The sequence below is a fragment of the Panicum hallii genome, chromosome 3, assembly GCF_002211085.1.
Source record: "Panicum hallii strain FIL2 chromosome 3, PHallii_v3.1, whole genome shotgun sequence".
Lineage (NCBI taxonomy): Eukaryota > Viridiplantae > Streptophyta > Magnoliopsida > Poales > Poaceae > Panicum > Panicum hallii.
In genome coordinates this window covers 7,182,224-7,200,712 of record NC_038044.1, presented here as the reverse complement: position 1 = coordinate 7,200,712, position 18,489 = coordinate 7,182,224, and the positions used below count along the sequence as shown (strand labels likewise).

At 50.3% G+C, this 18,489-nt stretch overlaps 3 protein-coding genes, 1 long non-coding RNA gene and 1 pseudogene across 4 annotated transcripts; 2 read left to right on the top strand and 3 right to left on the bottom strand.

Moving 5' to 3' along the window:
* Positions 1-1,267: 1,267 nt before the first annotated feature.
* LOC112886377 (benzyl alcohol O-benzoyltransferase-like) lies at positions 1,268-2,934 on the top strand. Its single transcript, XM_025952271.1, has one exon. The coding sequence runs from the start codon at positions 1,330-1,332 to the stop codon at positions 2,725-2,727; it is 1,398 nt and encodes a 465-aa protein (XP_025808056.1). The 5' UTR covers positions 1,268-1,329; the 3' UTR covers positions 2,728-2,934.
* A 796-nt stretch (positions 2,935-3,730) lies between these two features.
* LOC112885096 lies at positions 3,731-5,539 on the bottom strand (annotated as a pseudogene).
* Positions 5,540-6,711: 1,172 nt separating this feature from the next.
* Positions 6,712-8,337, bottom strand: LOC112885095 (benzyl alcohol O-benzoyltransferase-like). Its single transcript, XM_025950770.1, has 2 exons — positions 7,903-8,337; positions 6,712-7,575 (listed from the first exon to the last, which is right to left on the bottom strand). Exons 1-2 carry the CDS (start codon positions 8,335-8,337, stop codon positions 6,712-6,714), a joined length of 1,299 nt encoding a protein of 432 aa, XP_025806555.1.
* Positions 8,338-10,173: 1,836 nt separating this feature from the next.
* On the top strand, positions 10,174-11,583 carry LOC112885916 (glucose and ribitol dehydrogenase homolog). Its single transcript, XM_025951617.1, has 2 exons — positions 10,174-11,177; positions 11,284-11,583. The coding sequence occupies exons 1-2, from the start codon at positions 10,316-10,318 to the stop codon at positions 11,304-11,306; spliced, it is 885 nt and encodes a 294-aa protein (XP_025807402.1). The 5' UTR covers positions 10,174-10,315; the 3' UTR covers positions 11,307-11,583.
* Positions 11,584-11,686: 103 nt separating this feature from the next.
* Positions 11,687-14,697, bottom strand: LOC112885917. The gene is made up of 2 exons (XR_003227291.1): positions 13,347-14,697; positions 11,687-12,455 (listed from the first exon to the last, which is right to left on the bottom strand). It is a non-coding gene; the product is annotated as an uncharacterized LOC112885917 (long non-coding RNA).
* Between the last annotated feature and the right edge of the window lie 3,792 nt (positions 14,698-18,489).

Genomic DNA, 18,489 nt, shown 5'->3' with positions numbered 1-18,489 from the left:
GGAGCTCCGGTGTCTGCGCCATATCTACATGAAAAATTAAGTACGATACATATATTAGAAACATACATAATGAATACATGAGAGAGTATACAAATGTCAAGTCACAGATACAATTACAAACACACATAATGATCTGTTAAAAGTCGCTACGGCAAATATTACAAATACATATAATGGTCTGGTAATTTCTCTGACCGCACAGTTGAATTCATTTAAATCTACCCCATTCGGCTTATAAATCATATTTACTTCTCCGTAATATATACTAAAAGTACCCTTCTCGGAAGACATATCTGTCAATTATTAATAAACTAGTTATATTACATATTAATAAACTAGTTATATTACATATTAATACACAACGACCCTAAGTTTCAGCGATTCCCAGATTATATTTTCCAGATTCTAAACTATTTAGAATATAAATTATACTAAAAATAATTGAAAATACTAAAAACTATTCAAAATATAACTACCCTAAGAAATATTTCTTAGATTATAATTATTTTCAAGTAATTATACGACTAGAACGAGAATATATCTCAAAACCGACGTGTGAACAGGGTTTCGTCACTTCCTCTCCTCTCTTCCTCTCCTTTTTTTCTTTATTTTCTGGCTCTTGCTGAATAAAATGAGAATTTAGGGGGCAGGTGGGGACTTAGGAGGGGAACCTCCCGCCCACCCAACGGGCGTTATGCCCCTCCGCACTGTAGGGGCCCCGCACCTCCCGCCCGTTGGATGGGCGGGAGGTGTCCGGCCACACATCTTCCGCCCGTTGATCGGGAGGGAGGTACCCATTTTTTAAAATTTTCCAAATCGGCACATCTTTTTCAAATTTAATTTTTTTTAACTTTTTTTTAAAAAATTCCGATAGTGCCGCGAGGCGCACACGCGGATGAAGCGGGCTATTTTCACCACCCTCAGGCCGCAATGGCACAAAGAATCTTGCTCCGTTGCGCCCAGTGAAGAATCCTTTTTTTTTCCTGGACAGTGCTATTAAGCACGTCGTTAAGTAAATCGCTGTCAGCTATTGCAGTTAGCATTGAAGTATACGCCCTCCCCTGCCGGCTTGATCCGACAAATGCGGCATAATTCAGAAACTTACGGCTGCCAGCAAGCATCTCAGTTTGAATATTCTCCGAACTTTAAAAACGATGTGACCTGCACTGCACGACATTTCAAATTTTGAATATTTGTCCAAACTTAAAAACGATGTGGCAGTGCACTACATTCACAAGTCTCCCGTTTCGGCATAGCTGAATACTACACACTTGGAAATTTCCAAGGGCAGTCACTTCAACCTGTTCCATTTTTCCAAGTCAAACACACATGTGGCCGGGCACAGGCATCGATCACTCGATCAGCGGCCATACCATCATCCTGCACCACATGCCGGAACCAAAGGAGCACGTACAGGCGCCGGCCATGGCGACGCTCGCATTCGCGGTGCGCCGGGGGGAGCCGGTGCTCGTCGGCCCTGCCGCGCCGACGCCGCGCGAGACGAAGCGCCTGTCCGACATCGACGACCAGGAGACACTGCGCTCGCACGTCCCGTTCATCTTCTTCTACCGCGGCGGGGCGCGCGCGCATGCCGACGGCCGCGACCCGGCGGGCGTGATCCGCCGTGCGCTCGGCGAGGCGCTGGTGCCGTACTACCAGCTCGCCGGGCGGCTGCGGGAGGTGGAGGCGCGGAAGCTGGTCGTCGACTGCACCGGCGAGGGGGTGATGTTCGTGGAGGCCGACGCCGACGTGCGGCTGGCGGAGCTGGAGGCGGCTGTGCTGAGGCCGCCGTTCCCGTGCATGGACCAGCTGCTGTTCGACGTGGACGGCTCCGGTGGGGTGCTCAACTGCCCCGTGCTGCTCATCCAGGTGACCAGGCTGCTCTGCGGCGGCTTCGTTCTCGCGCTCCGCCTCAACCACACCATGTGCGACGCCATCGGCCTCGCCCAGTTCATGTCCGCCGTGGCCGAGCTCGCCCGCGGCCTCCCCACACCGACCATAGAGGCCGCATGGTCCCGCGAGCTCCTGGAAGCGCGCCGCCCGCCGAAGCCGGCGTTCCCTCACCGCGAGTTCGACCCGGTGCCGATGCCGCCGCCACCGCCTGGCGACATGGTCATGCGGACCTTCACCTTCGGTCCAGACGACGTCGCCGCGATCAAAAGGGGCATCCCGCCGGAACTCGCGGCCACGACCTTCGAGGCGCTCACGGCAGCCCTCTGGCGCGCCCGCACGGCCGCGCTCGAGCTCCCGCCGGACGACGAGGCGCGTATGGTGTCCATCGTCAACTTCCGTGGCGTGCCGGAGCTGGGGCTCCCCGCCGGCTACTACGGCAACGCGTGCGTGCCCGTGGCCGTGCTGACCACCGCGGGGGCGCTCCTGGCCGGCTCGCTCGGCGACGCGGTGGAGCTGGTGCGGGGGACGAAGGCGGCGGTGACCGCCGAATACGTGCGGTCCGCGCTAGACCTGCTGGTGCTGCGCGGGCGGCCGTTCGTGGCGATGGCGAACCTGTTCCTCGTGTCGGACAACCGGCACGCCGGGTTCCACCGCGTGGACCTCGGGTGGGGCGAGCCGGTGTACGGCGGCCCCGCGGCGACGCTGTTCGGGGTGAGCTTCTTCGTCCACGTCGGGAACGGCGGCGGGGAGGGTGCAGTTGCCGTGATGATCGTTCTGCTGCGGCCGGCCATGGACAGGTTCGCGTCGGAGGTGGAGGCGTTGTTGAAGGGTTAGTGTACCCTTGTCCGCTCCGGCATTGTTATGTGCACCGACCAAGTAAGGAAAAAAATTCAGTGGCTCATCGCCTGGCTCCCGTAACAGAGCAACTAGGAAGTAGGAACTCATAGCCTGGCTCCTGTTTCCTCCTTGCTCATTGGTGTGATCAATAATGTAAGGAAGATTATAATTTTCAATTAGTTGAGATCATTCTTCTTTACGGCCCTAGGATTTGTACAGTCCCATCGCCATCTAAACGTAGAAAATTTGCCTTCAAGAGCAAAATTTTCTGGTCATCTAGAAGGTATAGGAAGTTTGACAGTATGCAACCGGCGAAACTTTTAGTCAGCTCAAAACCGTAAAGGGTGTATTAGTGGCTACAATTTCCTTGCTGCGGGGAGGATGATTGAGATGCTTGATTACTTTCTTGATTCACTGTTCTCTTCCTACCGTTTTAGATGCGAAGATGCTAATTAAATTAAGACTTGTGTTCTAGTAGAGCATCTATCGATATCAAATACGCTCAATTGTTTTAACTTGAGTTCACAAGATCTACTGTTTTTGCATCGATTAACAAGGTAATTCTAGGCCCTTTATCTAAGCAGACGTGGTTGTGGCTATAAAAAATAGATATGGTATCATGATCTCTAGAGAATAAATTTGGTGTTGCTTAATGTACGGATTGAGTCAAACTAAAGGTTAATATGCATAGGATCCTCTCAAAAAGGGCTGTGCGGTAACATTTTTTCATTTTTTTGAACCTTGATAGTTGATTTGGCGAAAGCATTAGGATGATGTGGCAAATACACGGGTGAGCAAAAAAAAAAGCGACGGAAACCATGCTTTTAAATCTTTTTTTATTGAAAATGAGCTAAAAAACTAAGTAATTGAGACATTTGATACTAAATTGTAGAGAAGCTGCACTTATTTGAACGAAAAGTCAAATAACAAATTAGAGTTCTGCAACTTAAGCATTCTACTACACAAGTGCAATTCGAGAGTCGAAATATTAAAGGGGTGCTTTGCATTGGTAGAACGTGTGTTCCTGGAAAAAAAACGTGGTCCTAATCCTTCAAAAACCTCTCCACCTCCACCGCGAAACGATCCATCGCCGGCCGCGGCAGCATGATCGGCATGGCCGCGGCGTTCTCCCCGTCACCGTTCCTGACGGCGATGAGGAAGCTAATCCCGAACACCGCGGCGGAGGGGCCGCCGTACACCGGCACGCCCCAGCCGAAGTCGAGGCAGTGGAACCCTGCGCGCCGGCAGTCCGACACGAGGAACACGTTCGCCATCGCCTTGTACGGCCGCCGGCGCAGCACCCCCAGGTCGACGGCGACGGACCGCAAGTACTCGGCGGTCACCGTCGCCTTCGCCTCGCGCACCAGTTCCACCGTGTCCCCCAGCGAGCCGGCGGTCAGGCCCTCCACGGTGGTCCGCACGGGCACGGGCACGGGCACGCACGCGTTGCCGTAGTAGCCGGCAGGAAGCCCCACCCCGGGCACGCCCCAGAAGAGAGCCGCCGCGAGCACCTCGAAAGTCGTGGCCGTGTCCCGGAGGCCCGGTGGGAGGCCACTCCTGATCGCGCCGACATCGGCTGGACCAAAGGTGAACGTCCGCAGGACCATGATGCCGGGCGGCGGCGGCGGCGGCGGCGGCACGGCGTCAGGCTCGGGGCGAGGGAGCGGCGGGCTCCGCACCACCAGGAGCTCTCGAGACCATGCTGGCGACACCGTGGGAGTGGGGAGACCACGGGCGAGCCCCGCGACGGCGGACAGGAACTGGACGAGGCCGAATGGCCGATGGCGTCGCAGATGGTGTGGTTGCGGCGGAGCGCCAAGACGAAGCCGCCGCAGAGCAGCCGGGTCACCTAGAGATCGAGCGATCATGTTACAACTCTGCAAGCTCATGGTGCATGCACGCAGAGGAAGCTGCTACATTTATTTCCTTACAGGTTCAATTCGGAAACACATAGATTTTGCAGAAAGTACTATGTTTTCGTGATAAAACTGTACATGTTTTCAATTATGTACGAAATCTTCACAGAATTTGACGGCCTGAATAACGTCACCTTACCTGGATGAGCAGCAAGGGGCAGTTGAACAAGAACAAGCCGCCGGAGCCTTCCACGTCGAACAGCAGCTGGCCCGCGCACGGGAACGTCGGTCTCAGGCCCGCCACCTCCAGCTCCACCAGCCGCACGACGGCGTCAGCCTCTACGAACATCACCCCCTCGCCGTCGCAGTCAACGACTAGCTTCCGTGCCTCCACCTCCCGCAGCCGGCCGGCGAGCGGGTAGTAAGACATCAGTGCCTTGGCGAGGGCTCTGCGGATGACGCCAGCCGGCGGCCGGGCGTCGTTGCGCGGGAGGCCCCGGAAGAAGAACATGCACTGCACCTGTACGCGAATCCCCTCCAGGCCGTCGATGTCGGACAGGCGCTTGGTCTCGCGGGGCGTCTAGCTCCGCGTCGCGCCGGCGCATGGTGAAGGTCAGCGCCCTGCATGGCCGGCGTATCGGAGGGCGTGCTCCTTCGCTTCCCACTTGAGGTACTAGGAAGGATGCGATGGTTATGCGCTTATGCCCTATGGCAATATAGATCTCGAGCTACGTTTTGACTTCAAAAACTGAGCAAGCTGAGGTTGTTGAAGTTGCTTTTGAAGTTTTTCAATTGTGTGTGTGTGTGTGTACACTTCTATACATGTGGCTTGGCAGAGAATCTCTATTTTTACTAATATGAATCTGTCGTCAGATTCATGGGTGGAAATCGGTTGAATTTTATACCTTCTTCTCCACCATTCTTATTCCTTCCCCATGTCCAGCAACCTCCATTCACTGGGCTCTCCACCACCCCCCCCCCCCACCCCCAACCCCCACAAAAAAAAAAGAATTTCCACCCGCAGATGGCAATTGGGCCCTCAAGCAAGGGTACGGTGGACTTAAATCATTTAGTAATTCGGAGTTTGGAACTATGGACATCGCTTACTTCTTTTGTGTCATTATGAGAAATATGATTTCGGCTATGGCTTTGCTTAGTTATATTTGTTGCTTGCGTGATAATTTAGGTGTTAAATGCTTGCAGTACACATTGATGCATTCATGACGAAATATTACTTGTTGTGTCATTAGCACATGTGGCGAGTGCTCGGAACCTGATGAGTGAACCACGAGTGCAGGTGTGGGTGTAACATTTCATCCGCACGGTGTTGTGAGGACAGATGTGGTAAAATATCATGGGTCTTTTCGAGGGCGGGTCTGTCTCTCCCGCACCTAGTCCCGACCTAGTGTCATACGTATTCATTTCTTTTTTTTTCTTATTTATAGTTTTCTTCCTAGCTATGTATAGATACGAACATGCTAAATTAAGAGTTGTGTTCTAGTACAACTTCCATCTAGATCAAATCAGTCTCTACCGTTTTAACTTAGTCCCATAAGATCAGTATGGTATAGATAAATCTATTTTTCCTTAATCGATGTTATGGCTTCTTTTAATACTACGATATTAAGATAATAGATAGATATTATCTATGATCTAGAGAATAAGATATGGTGTCACAAAATGTTCGGATTGAATCAAAGGAAATGTTACTATGCATAGGATCTTCCAAATCAGGGCTGTGTAGTAACATTTTTTTTTCATTTTCTGAACCTTGATAGCTAATTTGGCTAAAGCATTAGGATGGTGTGACAGATACACAATTGAGCAAAAAAAAAAAAGAAGCGGAAAGCCATGCTTTGAAACCTTTCTCTATTCAAAACGAGCTAAAAACCTAAGCAATTGAGCCATCCAATACTAAGTTGTACAAAAGTTACACTTACTCGAAGAAAAAGTCAAATATCAATTACGAGTTCAACGAACAAACAGTCTACACAACTGCAATTCACGAGTTCAGATGGTAAAAGATTTGGTCTAGCCATATAATATATGTCGACCACTGCACCTTGCTAGTATAATAAGGTCAACTTGCATGGCAGTGGTTGAAGTAGAACGTGTGTTTGTGGTGCTAATCCTTCAACAGCCTCTCCACCTCCGACGCGAAACGATCCATCGCCGGCCGCGGCAGCATGATCGGCAATGCCGCGGCGTTCTCCCCGTCGGCGTTCCTGACGGCGAGGATGAAGCTACCGCCCCACATCGCGGTGGAGGGGCCGCCGAACACGGGGACGCCCCACCCGAAGTCGACGCGGTGGAACCCAGTGCGCCGGTTGTCTGACACGAGGAACATGTTCGACATGGCCACATACGGCCGGCCGCGCAGCACCAGCAGGTCGGCCGTGGACCGCACGTACTCGGCGGTCACCGCCGCCTTCGCCTCGCGCACCAGCTCCACCGTGTCGCCCAGCGAGCCGGCGAGGAGGGCCCCCGCGGTGACCAGCCCACCCGTGGGCACGCACGCGTTCCCGTAGTAGCCGGCCGGAAGCCCCAGCTCCGGCACGCCCCTGATGTTGGAGACGAACACCAGGCGCACGTCCTCGTCCGGCGGGAGCTCCAGCGCCGCCGTGCGGCCACGCCAGAGAGCCGCCGCGAGCACCTCGAAAGTCGTGGCCGTGTCCCGGAGCTTCGGTGGGAGGCCCTTCCTGATGGCGTAGACGCCGGACGGACCAAAGGTGAACGTCCGCGTGACCATATCGCCCGGAGGCGGCGCCGGCGGTGGCACGGCGTCGAATTCGTGGTGAGGGAACGTCGGCCTCGGCGGGTTGCGTGCCTCCAGGAGCTCGCGGGACCATGACGGCGCAACGGTTGGCGCGGGGAAGCCCCGGGCGAGCTCCGCGACGGCGGACAGGAACTGGATGATGCCGATGGCGTCGCAGATGGTGTGGTTGAGGCGGAGCGCCAAGACGAAGCCGCCGCACAGTAGCCGTGTCACCTGACGAATGATCATGCATGTTATAGCTTTAACGCATGCACACAAAAAGGAGGATGCTAGATTTATTATTTCGGTATATACAAAAGTAAAAAAATTATGAATAAGGATGGAAAGATAAAAATAATTGATAATTAAAATATATATATAACACACGAGCTGTTATAAAGAAAGCAAATTATCTAAGATATATGGGTATCTGTTAGAATTTGAACAAATAAGAGTGATTAGCTGCGGACCCATATTTATTTTTTGAATTTTTAACAACTATGTATATTACTGGCTCGTATATATAGTCGTATGTAACGAGTAAGACTAATGCAGGTATACCTGGATGAGCAGCAAGGGGCTGTTGAGAATACCGCTGGAGCCTTCCACGTCGAACAGCAGCTGATCCGCGCACGGGAACGGCGGCATCGTCAGCCCGGCCGCCTCCAGCTCCGACAGCCGCACGTCGGCGTCGGCCTCCACGAACATGATCCCCTCGCCGGTGCAGTCGACGACCAGCTTCCGCGCCTCCACTTCCCGCACCCGCCCGGCGAGCGGGTAGTAGGGCACCAGCGCCTCGCCGAGCGCTCGGCGAATGACGCCCGCCGGGTCGTCGGCGGCGCGCGGCCCGCCACGGTACAAGAACATGGACGGCACTTGCCCGCGCAGCGTCTCCTGGTCGTCGATGTCGGACAGGCGCTTGGTCTCGCGGGGCGTCGGCTCAGCAGGGCCGACGAGCTCCGGCTCGCGCCGGCGCACGGTGAAAGTCAGCGTCATGGCCGGCGTCTCGACGTGCTCTGCTTCGCTTAATTCCGGCCGCATGGCAACATGCATATATAGTACATCTCAAGACACGTTTTGACTTGCAAAAACCGAGCAAGCAAGGAGTTGAGGTAGTGGCTATGGCTTTGAAAATTTCCAAGTGTATGTACGTGTACTTCTATTCTATACAAGTGGCTTGTCAGAGGTGCGCAAGTGCAAAGACCAAGGGACGTGCGCAGATCACTTTTCCTTTTCTTTTCTTTCTTCACATGGATCAAATTGAGATTCTTATACAGTCGAGACATGTTTGACTCGCTGAGATCGGGTATGGTGGCTGCATCGTCGGCACGCATCAAGCCAAATACATACAACCAGACAAACCAAGCATGGAAGGGTGGATATGCCTATTTATTCAAAACTACACCCACTACTCTGACACAAATCCAGTTTTCCAAATTACAGAGGATCCATTATTCATTTGCTGCGATTTATGTGCAAATCTACACATGCCTATTTGTTCAAATATAAAGTTAAAAAAGATTTTATTTCTGAGGCTGAACCCTCAAACGTTTGATGTTCCGCTCAGGCCAATGTGATGCTAGAAAGCTGTTCAGATCTCTGAATTAATGTGGGTGTCAAGAACAACCTGCATGCTGAGTTAGTAACACAACTGAGTTTGTCATGAACAATCCACAGTTTCCCTAATGATTCACTTATTACAATTGTTGTCTTCCCCATGTAATTTAGAGAAGCGGCTATGCGTCACTAGATCGGGATTCATCACCTGAAGAGCTCGACGGGCCACAAATTTGACAGCCCGTGAGTACAATGGCCCACAGTGCCTTCTTTCTCGTTTTGCCTATGTTCGCCCCCACACCGCCCTCTAGCTTCATCTCCGGCGGTAGGAGCCGCTAACCCGCCCAACCCGACTCCATCCTCTCCTCTAGTCTCCCGTGCGCCGCCCTCCTTTACCGGTCGTCCCCACCTAATCTAGCTTCGTGAGAGGGCTCGCTACCACGCCCCTGCCTCCTCCACCGCCCACCGGATATCTCCTGCCACCCGCGGCCGGCAGCATCCCACCGCCTCACAGCCACCGCCGGTCTGCCGCCGTAGGACCTCCTCTACAACCGGGGAACATTGACCCCAACCCTGATCTCGAAGCCCCGAACCCGACTAGATGAATGGCGAGCGCGAGGAAGATGAAGAGAAGGATGAAGAGGAGGAGCTCGCGGCCGTGAGGAAGAGGAGAGAGGAGAAACCGCTGGGTCGTGTTAGGCTGTACTGAGAGCGTCGCTCCTCTTTAGACGATGGCTCGCGCTATCGTAGCGCGAGCGATGTATAGTCATCGCCGTAATTTAGACCCTGTGAATGGTGACACGTGGCTCCTCCTAAGCAAATCGATCGCAAGTTCACTGTAGGACGGGCTCTAGGAAGCAGCTAGCTCTGCCTTCGCTGTCGCCAGTGGCCGAGTTCGCGGCTGCTCTGCTTGGCGTTGCAAGCGGATTCGTTGCCTTCGTTGGGCTTGGGCCGGCAGCCTACCACTAGTCTCCTCGCCCCTCTTCCAAAATAGGATGGATACTCTAATCGATGGAAGCTTACAGCTTCTTTAAGCGAAGTGAGATCGTGACGCACTGACGCTGCTAGAGAGATCCACTAGGCGTACGTCCGGTACGTCAAGCGGTGGTCGTGCCGGTTCTCCGAGCTCCACACTCGACGCGTGGGAGCGGCGGATGCGAGCCTCCCGCCACGTCCCTCACACCTCTGCGGCCACGCGCCCGCGCCTGCCGGCCTCGCCCTCTCGTTTATATTCCCCCGCGCCACCTCGAGTCTCCCTCACCGTGCCATGCGCGCGCTGCTCCTCTTCCACCAGCTCTCAAGATCACCACACCTTCGTCCACCAGCTAGTAGAGGAGCCGCCACAAGGGCGCTCGCTTCCTTCGCGGCCCGGCCTTTGGGTGGTAGAGCGAGGGCGAGGCCGTCGCCGGCTCGCGCCATGGCGTCGCAGCAGCTGTTCCCGCCGCAGCAGCAGGGGTCCCAGCCCGGGAAGGAGCACGCCATGGACCCCCGCCCGGAGGCCATCATCCAGAACTACAAGTCGGCGGAGAAGCTCAAGGGCAAGGTGGCGCTGGTGACCGGCGGCGACTCCGGCATCGGGCGCGCGGTGTGCCTGTGCTTCGCGCTGGAGGGCGCGACGGTGGCCTTCACCTACATCAAGGGCCAGGAGGATCGGGACGCCGAGGAGACCCTGCAGGCGCTGCGCGACATCCGGTCCCGCACGGGCGCCCGCGAACCCATGGCGGTGCCCGCCGACCTGGGCTACGAGGAGAACTGCCGGCGCGTGGTCGAGGAGGTCGCCGGCGCCTACGGCGGCCGCATCGACGTGCTGGTGAACAACGCCGCGGAGCAGTACGAGCGGCCGTCCATCACGGATGTCACGGAGGCGGACCTGGACCGCGTCTTCCGCACCAACATCTTCTCCTACTTCCTGGTGACCAAGCACGCGGTGCGGCACATGGCGGAGGGCGCCAGCATCATCAACACGTCGTCGGTGAACGCGTACAAGGGGAACAAGACGCTGCTGGACTACACGGCCACCAAGGGGGCCATCGTGGCCTTCACCCGCGCGCTGGCGCTGCAGCTGGCGGAGAAGGGCATCCGCGTCAACGGCGTCGCGCCGGGGCCCGTGTGGACGCCGCTCATCCCGGCGTCGTTCGGGAAGGAGAAGGTGCAGCAGTTCGGGTCCGAGGTGCCCATGAAGCGCGCCGGCCAGCCCGCCGAGGTGGCGCCCAGCTACGTCTTCCTCGCCAGCGAGCAGGACTCGTCCTACATGTCCGGACAGTTCCTCCACGACAACGGTATGTTGTACACACATACGCACATATACTATATATGTATATATGCTACATGTTATATGCATATACTGACTTGTGGACATGCATGTCGTCGTGCATGGATGTGCAGGAGGCGTCATCGTCAACGGCTAGAGAGGAGCCGGGGAGCTCGAGGGTCGCCGCCGGCGGGGTCGCCGTCGTGTCCCCATGGGAGTCCTTTTGCTGTGTGTGCCGTGTCGAAGGGAGGCAGTGACGCGTGTGTAGTCACGTGTATCCGGTAGTATCGGTGTACGTGCAGACGCTAGTTGTAGCGGTGTCGTCCAGGTCCAGCGCGGTGATCTGAGCGCACAGCACGTGTAAAAAGGGAAGGAATGTGTCTGAATAAATATATGCGTGCGTGAAGCCTCCGTGGCAATCTTCGTAATCGGATCTCATGCAGTGTCTATAGAGAGTTAAGTGACCGTGTGTTGCTACTGGAGATAAAAACTTTTTTAACGCAATACCAAACATTCTTGAGGAAAATAATGTAGGCATTTGCAAGAGGGATATCAATTCAGAATTCAATCTAAGCCGTGTTTTGTCTGAATATTGCTCATTCAGAGTTCCCAACAGTATAAAATTTAGAAATTTGAAACTAACATCAGCCTGCCTTAATTTGGCTTCAAATTCGGATTTCTGGCAACCCTCCCTCTCCTACAGCATCACCATTTTAAGTTTTTCCTCTGGTATATGCAGTATCAGACACGTAATAAGATTAAAAAGTCAAATATATTACGAGGATAATTCTTGCAGAATTCCAAAATTATAAAGAGTGATTGAAGCTGACTTAAGTGAAGATTCTCCATTTAGTACATTCAACTTTGCAACCTTTAAAAAAGCCTAAGCATATAGAATTCTACCCAGATGTCAAAATCAATATTCTATATTTTCTAGGAGGAGGAACAAAAGAATATTTACTTGTAAACACCATATTATATAAACTAAAAGGTTAATCTAAAAGGTAAATATTTACTAAAGAACTTTGCAAATTGCAAATAGAATAGATATTAATCTAAAAGGTTAGTTAGTGTAGCAATATTTACTTGTAAACACCATATGATATAGACAAACCAAAAACAATACTCACCATGGCTGCTAGTTGCTAGGTATGTCATGTCTTTCCAAAGAGTATAAAAAATTGCAGATTCCTTGTAGAGTAATATGCATTCATCTGTTCTGCCACTTTAAGTCAAAAAAAAAAGTAGTTCCTGTAGCTTACCTGTGGGCATTATAACCTGAATATTGTAGCCACCATAGAATTTCCTGAAAGAAATCGTTACAAACTGTTGTGTTATAGGAAACTTAGAATTCATAGTATCAATAGAAACATATAGTGCAAAGATCCCCATTTTCTATAATGCAAATATTCCTAATTGAAATCACCAGCTTTATCTTGAGTTTGCTACAAATTTATCTAAGTAACAAGTTATGTGTGCTGCCGATTTATATTTTTTCATAGATAGAAAACCTAAGTAATTAATAATTATAAATCAAATGTTCACAGTAGCTCAAGATTACCACATTGTTGGCCACAGGACCAGGAACAGATCTTACTTTTTCAAGCTATAAAGCACATATTTTTCACTTAAGATAGATGTATCTACTTCAATAACTTGAATACTTGCTCCATGGATATCATTTTAAGCACTCGATGAATGAATGCACTTCTATTAATATTTTGAAATCAATAAAATATTAAAATGCAGCAGACTTTAGTAACAGAACTTGGAAAATAAAAAAGAATACAATTATGGTTTACAGGCTGTAGAAAACAAATCAGAATTTTTTAAAAAAACTTACCGAGACATCAGTGCATGCAGATATGTGGTGCTCACTATATCTCACATCAGAAATGGTACAGATGAAACAAAAATCTCTAGAGACTTGACGAAATTGCAACACTGAAAATTCGCTCGGTGCCTTATATATGCTGATGATATCTAGGGACTGACAACAATATTTTTAGTATAGCTCAAACTAAGGAGAGTTGCATCAAAAAACATAAATTCCCTTCTGACAGATGCATGATTTCACAGAAATTATTCTAATTTTTTTGATTCCTACGTAGGTAAAATCTATCGATTCATTCATAATTAGCCTGTGGGTTGAAGAAACAAAATGAAGTAAGGTGGAGGCAATGTTAATTGGTAGTACCTTTGAGCAACCTACGTTTTTGCACCTCTGTGATCTCATAGTGGGACAAGAGCACAAGAGATTAGATGGGATGAGGAGTTGCACGGCCTGTATTCAAGTAAGGTGGAGACGATGAAATAGTAATGAAAGAAACTACAAGATGAAATTGTAAGGAGCACATAGATCACTTCAGCCATTACTCCTCCCATGTAGACAAAAATTGACATTTTGCACACTAATGCAATCACTATTTGACATCATACATACAGATCCTAATATAATATCATACTATTTATTCATCTAGGCCTGAGATACTAAGTTCATATCGTCCTCAGCCCTAAAGAATAATTGTAGTTTCAATACTACCTAAACATTCTTATAAGGAAAAAAAACCTAGAAACATTGGATCAGTTTGTTTACTTCAGATTCACACGTTAGAGGAATCAGGGTAATAATCTAGACCTGGCCAAAATAAATAAAAAAGAAAATCATGCCGTCAAGCATTCACAAGCAGGTAAAGAAGAATCAATAACTATAATGCAAATTCAACTGGAGAAACACCCATGATTTACTCGCTACAGAAGAGAAGCAGGAACGATTTACTCGCTTGTGGGGCGGCGCGGTGGGTTGGCTGGACGGCGCAGGTGACCCCGAGCGACCAGGCCTCTCGCGTCCGCGTCGCGGCGGCCGGGGCGGCGAGCGGGCGGCGGCAGGAGCAGCTCGCGAGCGGGCGTGGAGGCAGGGACGACGAGCGCGGCGAACGGACGGCGGCAGGCAAACGGAAACGAGCGGCGGCAGGAGTAGCTCGCGGGCGGGCGGGCTCCGACGCGACGGAAGGGGATATTGTTGAGGAAAAATTGATTGCAAAGCCTAAACGAGAAACTCATCTTGCTGTGTGCTGCCTCCTGATCTGACCTCCGGCTCCTTCTAAATAACTTCTAGTCTGTCCAAGATTATCGCTCTTTCGCAACTAATTGGGAGCGGCCGGCGTCGGGATTCAAACGTGTGACGGTGGATGCGGTGAAAAAAAGTCGGGAGTGGCGCGGCGGCGGGTGAGGCAGGGGCTCGGCCTACGGTGGAGCAGGTGGGAGAGGGCGGCAGGCGGATCGACGCCGCAGAGGCAGCTCAGGCACAACGGGACGGAGGGCCGGCCCAGCCTCCGCCGTGCCACGGGTCTGCCGCGGCGCGGCGTCGACGCGAGGCAGCCGGTCGATCTGCGCGTGGTGGGGATATGCTGCTGGCCGACGCTCGAGGCGACGCAGATGGAGGGGGGACGGGCAGGGGTGGGCATCCGCCGCCGCCATCGTCGAGTCAACGCGGATGGACGGAGAGAGAGTAGGCCAACGCCGCCACCGCATCGGCGAGGGCACTCTCCCGGTCGAACGGCAAATTAAAGCACCACGCGCAGAAAGGGAATTTTTTTTAAAAAAATAAAAAAATAAAATTCGGAAAGGGGAACCGGATGAGAAAAATTCGGAAAATTCCCGCCCGTTGATTGGGCGGGAGGTCCTCGCTTATTCGCGAAGAGGTCCCTGCAGGGGCATCCAGCCCGTACAACGGGCGGGAGTTGGTGCCGAGGGGCATCCCGCCCGTTGGTCGAGCGGGAGATCCCCCTCCGGGCTATATAATCCCCCACCTGCCCCAAAATTTCCATTTTATTCAGCAAAAATCAGAAAAAAAAAGAAAGGGAGGAGAGGAAGAGAGAAGAGGAAGCGGCGAAACTCTGTTCACACGTCGATTTGGAGGTATATTCTCATTCTAGCCGTATAATTACTTGAAAATAACTGTAATCTAGGAAATATTTCTTAGGGTAGTTATTTTTTCAATAGTTTTTAATATTTTCAATTATTTTAGTATAATTTATATTCTAAATAGTTTAGATTATGTAAAATATAATCTGGGAATCGCTGAAATTTAGAGTTGTTATGTATTAATATGTAGTATAACTAATTTATTAATGATTGACAGATATGTCTTCCGAGAAAAGTATTTTCAGTATATATTATGGAGAAGGAAATGTGATTTATGGGTCAAATAGGGTAGATTTAAGTGAATTCAACTGTGCGGTTAGAGAAATTACCAGACTACACGAGAGGACATTTGAATCCCTATGCAACTGGTTAATGAGGGGATTAAGGATTAATCAGGAGACACACACTGTGAGTGTTCAGTACGTCATAAATCGTACCACTCACGCTTTGATCTGAGAGCTGATGCCACTTGCAAGCAACGAGGACTGGTTAACCTATTTGCAAAATGCAAGTCATTGATAATGACCATTGGTACTTTTTGTCAGTGTGCACCAAAACCCTTTGATAAACATTGAAGCAGCTGCTCCGGGGATGAAAATATTGATGAAGTTGAGGAGGCAAATATTGAGGTAGGTGGCACCGCAGCACCTCAATGCGTGGCTGATGAGGGCGAGAACATACCATTTATTGTTGAACAACTGCAAGACGAAGAACGTGAATTGGATGAAGCAATAAATGCCGATTTGTCTGATGATGACGATGATGTGCCTGAAGAATGGGTAAGCAGCGACTTCAGTTATCTTGTCGTAGATGACGGATCTAGTGTGCCTTCGGATTGCAGAGAGAATAAAATTGTCCAGGGTGCGAGGTACCACTCAATTGAAGAGGTGAAGGAAACTGTTAAGTGTTGGTCTCTCTCTTATGCGAGAGTTTAAAACAGTCGAGTGCAGATCTCGTAAGTACGATGTGGTATGTGTGAAGGAGGGCTGTCTGTGGTGGGTGCATGCCTATAAAGGTAAATGGAAAGATTATTGGGAATGCTCAATTGTCACTTAGCACACTTGTCATTTGTCGGGGGTGCAGAAGACCCATCGCAGCCTTACATCGCAATACATCGCAAATGAGATGTACGGGATGATAGTAGAGAACATGTTATTTGAACCAAAGTCTATTATCAGGCATATTCAGGAAAAGTACAAGTATACCATCTCGTACAACATGGCGTGGAGTGCAAAACAGAAGGTGTTGAAGATGAGGTTTGGTACGTTCGAGGCTGCATATGATAATATTCTTCGATTGCTGGCCGTCCTATGTCAGAGAAATCCTGAAAGCTATTATGACCTGAAAAGTCTAGATAGAGGAGAAGGTCCGCCTTATATATTGCAGCGGGTCTTTTTCAGCTTGGGTCCATGCATTAACGCATTCCAACACTGCCGACCTCTCCTGTGTATCGATGGGACCTTTCTCACAGGAAAGTATAGATTGCAAATGCTAACAGTTATTGGAGTGGACGGAAATAATCAATTGCTTCCTGTTGCTTTTGCTTTTGTTGAGAGTGAGAACACAGACAGTTGGTACTGGTTCCTGGAACGGGTCAAGCTTGCAGTCGTTCGGGGTAGGGAAGATGTCTGCCTGATTCATGATCATCATGCCGGCATACTGAGGGCAATACTAGATTTGCAGGAGGGGTGTGTGGAGACCGGAGAGCCGCCCAAGTGGCGTGATGTTCGCAGTAGGTGGTGCATGAGACACATCGATGCAACCTTTTTCAGGCAATTCAACAACAAGCACCTTATGAATATGTTCAAGAGGCTATGCAAGAAAACAAATCAGTAAAAATTTAACAAGCAGTAGCAGAAACTAGATGAACTGACCGGGAAGAAAAGAAGCGAGGACGCAGCAAAAAACAGAACTGCACAGGATGAAGCAGAGATTTTGTGTCCTTTGCCAACAGATACTGCACATACTCGCAGAAGGTTTGGGTCAGCGGTAAAAATGTTTTCTGAATGGATTGAGAATGAACCAGAAGAAGTGGGCGTTACTTTACGATACCGATGGTGCAAGGTATGGCATAATGACCACCAACTTCGCCGAGGTTTATAATTGGGTGCTGCGAGGTGTTCGTGGGCTTCCACTGGTTGCAATTGTGGAATTCATCGTCCGCAGGTGTACCGATTACTTTAGGGATCGGTTCACTAAAAATTAGACATTCATGCAAGATCCTGACAGATATTTTGGGAAAATGATGACAGAATATATGACTAAGAAGGCAGCTATCGGTCAGCTACACCACGTACAGCAATGTGGTACACAGGAGCTCAAGTTTGAGGTAGCTCCCAAAGACAAAGCACGACGTGGCATGAGTCGTCAAACTCCCGTAAAGGAGTGCATCCTCAAATTTGATGGAACTTGTTGTTACTCATGCATGATGCCAAAGTTGCTGCACGTACCTTGTTCTTATGTAATGGCTGCTTGTGCGGATATTTGACATCCTGTCGATATATATGTGTCTCATTATTTATTTCAGAAAGGAGACAATTGTCAGCACCTAGCAGTATGAGATCTACGGGTTCCGTATGGTTGGATCATTCACTGAGACAACGAATCCTGTGATATATATTTCAGACCCAAAATCAGTTCGGGTTAAGAGAGGGCGCCGTCAAATACGGCGTATTCGTAATGATATGGATGAGTCAGAGCACTGTCCGAGGATACAGCGCTGCAGTGCGTGTAATAAGAGTGGACACACGTATAAACGTTGTCCAAACAATGATGCTGGCCCCAGTTCTGCTGAAGCTGACCCTATAGGTGATGCTACAGATGGAAGACCTCCGGTTGCATCAAGGAGTGGGAGACGTCGCCGATCGAGTGCTACTACGTCATCAGGCATCATTTAGTTATAATTTTATTTAAACGTTGTTTGCTATCATACCGTTTTATTTTTAATGGTTTCATGTATCGTACTATCGTAATATTTGGATTCTACGTTGCAAAACGTTATCGCTTAACGATCTTCATACGAGTTTTAGATACCGTAATCTTTTTCGTAAAATTGAACTAAATTTTTTTATATATATAGAAGAGTATGGCGAATAAATCTTGTATTTTAAAAAAATCTGAATTTTAAATAGTTTGTGAAATATTAATTCCAATAAAAAATAATAAAAAATAAGCAGGGTCACCTCCCGCCCACTGGCCGGACGGGATGCCTGCCTCAGGAACCTCCTCGCGAATAAGAAACATTTTTATTCGCGAAGAGGTCCTCTCTTATTCGCGAAGAGGCAATCGGGAGGAGCCTAAAAATATTTTTCGAACCTCCTGCCCGCTGGATGGGCGGGAGGTCCCCGGCCCCATGCCTCCCGCCCGTTCAACGGGCGGGAGGTACCCATTTTCCGAATTTTTCCCATCTGGCT